The 3,091-nt window shown below is 32.3% G+C and overlaps 1 protein-coding gene across 4 annotated transcripts in view; it reads left to right on the top strand.

Moving 5' to 3' along the window:
* The window catches only part of LOC117167498, a 64,191-nt gene that overhangs the window by 59,248 nt on the left and 1,852 nt on the right, over positions 1-3,091 (top strand). For 2 of the 4 annotated variants that reach the window (XM_033352487.1, XM_033352488.1), the window contains exon 2: positions 1,576-1,927. In XM_033352487.1, coding sequence (XP_033208378.1) covers positions 1,597-1,927 — 331 coding nt within the window. In that variant the 5' untranslated portion in view covers positions 1,576-1,596. Of the gene's footprint in view, positions 1-318; positions 360-1,117; positions 1,249-1,575; positions 1,928-3,091 lie in introns of those variants that run through there. The other 2 variants (XM_033352486.1, XM_033352485.1) reach the window with 2 other exon arrangements.

Here is a 3,091-nt window from a genome sequence, read left to right as displayed (position 1 = left end):
TTGCACTCATGAAGAGAGTAAGATGATTAAATGCTTTCTTAACTATATCCTCGTTGAGGCGTCCAAATTTCCTAATGGACCTGGTAACGTTAGTTCAGAAACTTTTTCACCGGGTATACGTAATTGTTTCACTGTCCTTCGTCAAGTCGGATTACCGTGTTTGGGAAGGGGGTCGATCGCACGTGGGATTTGAGCATCCCTACTACTTTCGAAGATGGACATTTTCGCATGTGTATACAAAGAATTATATGCAGAGTAAGTATATAGTGGAACCACTATAAAAGCCTAGAAAATACGTTTGAAAGTCGCAGTTCTCACCTGACCGCCTTAATATCGTAATGGAAGAGATAACTTTCAAGGTAGTGCGAAAAGAAATTGATTTTGAGAAACAATTGAACAAAGGGAAGAGATGAATAAATAAACATACTTCCGCGATAGAAAATTATGTGCCCCACAGAATGTAATTCACCGAAGAATTCAAAATAAGATTTTATTCTTGCAAGCAAAATATTTTCCTAGATCACATTTTTTATAAAAAGTACGGAATATTTTTATGGAAAATCAGCGATTAAAAAACCAATATGTATAAAAAAGTGAGATGGATGTTTCGTGGATGAAGTTATCCGTTATTTTCAAACAGTGATGTGTGAAATATAAGAATTGGTACATTTTGACGAATTTACGAAGACTAGTGAAATATTTTTTGATCACAGTGAATATTGTTTATGGAATCAGCATAGATAAGGGATAAAAAATTATTGAATTTCGATACCACTGAGTGAGGCGTGCTTCTCACAATTTAAATCTGAAATCGATATCAGAGAGTACTGCTGCATTCGCGTAATTAAAATCCGAGCGACGAACTTGAATTACGCGCCTGGGTGCTTCCATATAGCGCATTTCCTCTTTTAATCACGTTTAGGATATCGATATTCCACATTATTATTGCAGTCCTTAAAACAATGCCTATAATGCTTGCTCTTTTACACCTCTTTCTGTAAATCAAAAGCATATCACTCATAATTAAAAATAAAAAAATAAAATATAAATTTTAATTAATTTTTTTAATTTAAAAGTCAGTCTATTATTTATAATACGGATCAAATTTTTGCAACTACTCATGAAAATCGGATGAAGCATGCCCAAGATGAAAAGCGATCACTCGACCGGCAGTCGAGCTGTTAACGCATGGGCAATCAGAAAGCTCGATTGGCGCTCGACCAAACGTTTTCCGCCTTGGATAAGCTGGTAATTTCTTATGATAATTTGAGAACCACTAAATATTTTATTATATTCTTGGTCCCACTTTTAAAGAGAAAATTTCAGGCTTGAAGATATTAAAGTTTCCTTTTTTTCTATCACTACTCTAAATTTTGCAGAGAATGGAAGTTGAGAATATAAACTCGGACAAAAAAGGAAAATACAATCTTATGCAGATACATATAGGGTTGAGATTGTTGTGTTTGATTAAGTAGGAACCTAATAACAAATTGATTTTTAAAGATAATTAAGTAGACCGTAAATGCAGTTAAGAAAAAAAGTTTTAATGAATTGTGGATTTCTCTCTATTTATAGATTTTTAATATACTGACCATTATGGTGACTATCACCCACTGGACAACAGCTGGTGTGATTTCTTTGGAAAGTGACGCGCTGCATAATCATCATCATGCGTCGGTAGCAAGTTCATTTCTGCATTTTCATGGTCCGGTCGAAGGCCCTGCATACGAAGTGAAAGTCCCATACTTTCCTCCCTATACTGAATACAATCATCTGCACGGACAAGAGGACCATGATAGCTCTAATCACCATGAACATCACGATCATTATTCACTTGACTATGTTGCGCATCCAAAGTATCAATTTTCCTATGGCGTTAAAGATCTCCACACGGGTGACTTTCATGGCCAAAAGGAATCTAGGGATGGTGAGTTTTTTATTTTTTCTCATTAGAGAGATGATTCATATCACTCTTAACTATGACCAATGTTGAAATTACCAGACTCTTGATATATTTCCTTACTTTTTAACAGATAATTAATTTTACTTTGAATTTTAATGGATCAGAGATTTGAAAAAAGTGTACAGACATATTAATAGATATTTCTTCTTTCATAAATTTTTGTAAGTAAGCAAGAGTATGTTCCATACAAGAATTTTTTTAAAAAATTGATTAAAGATTGTCAATTTAAGAGTATTCCACAAAGTATCCGTCCTTAGTTTTCTACTATATTTTCTCCTTAGAATTAATTTAATTTTGATATTCAGCATCCAATTATTGGGAATATTTTACACATAAAAAAAAGTTTGGTAATTTAGCTGTCTTTCTTAAAGAAATAAAATGCTACCATTTATGTATTTTTCGAGGTTTATTAATTTTTTTGATAGATGTGTTCAAAGAGTAGGAACTATGCTATTTCAGAAAAGTAGAATTGGCCCCCAAAAGGGGCTCACATAAAAACGACATGATAAACCATCACAAAAAAACGCCGATAATAGGAAGTATGCTCTTGCTTCCGTGTGTAATATCGCAGCGACTAATTATTCAATTATTTTCAAAATTAGTGAAATTCATCTTTTTGATCAGACTGGACAAAAGCATAAAAAGATGCATATTCTTTTACCACAAAAATATATTAATCCTTCGTCGGGCATCTATTTTCGTACGCACACGTTCGGGCATCTATGAAGATATCGTGATTAGAATTATTTAAACTATTTAGAGGCGTGAGAAAATTAAAAAAAAATTAGCAAATAATTTTTAGGTTTCTTTCTGACATTCCAATAGTTTTAGATTGAAAATATTTCAACAATTAACAAATAAAGAAGCTTAAAGAAAAACCAACATGCAATTTCGACGGTTAATTGTTATTAAGAAAAAATATTTCTGGGGTTAACTCTTCATAATATAGTCTCTCGAAATCCAATTTTTTTCTTAAAATGTCAATATTTTTTTACTTTATCTTTTCACTTGAAATCCACTCGCAATATTTTCAATGAGGATCAAAATTAAGGGATTCGTGGCGGTTTTTCTTTAAATACTAAAAGTCGATTTTCTTAAAAGACTTACAATTATATGCAATTTATATAT

The sequence above is a fragment of the Belonocnema kinseyi genome, chromosome 2 (genome assembly GCF_010883055.1).
Source record: "Belonocnema kinseyi isolate 2016_QV_RU_SX_M_011 chromosome 2, B_treatae_v1, whole genome shotgun sequence".
In the NCBI taxonomy this organism is placed as follows: domain Eukaryota; kingdom Metazoa; phylum Arthropoda; class Insecta; order Hymenoptera; family Cynipidae; genus Belonocnema; species Belonocnema kinseyi.
This window is presented reverse-complemented; position numbering and strand designations above follow the sequence as displayed.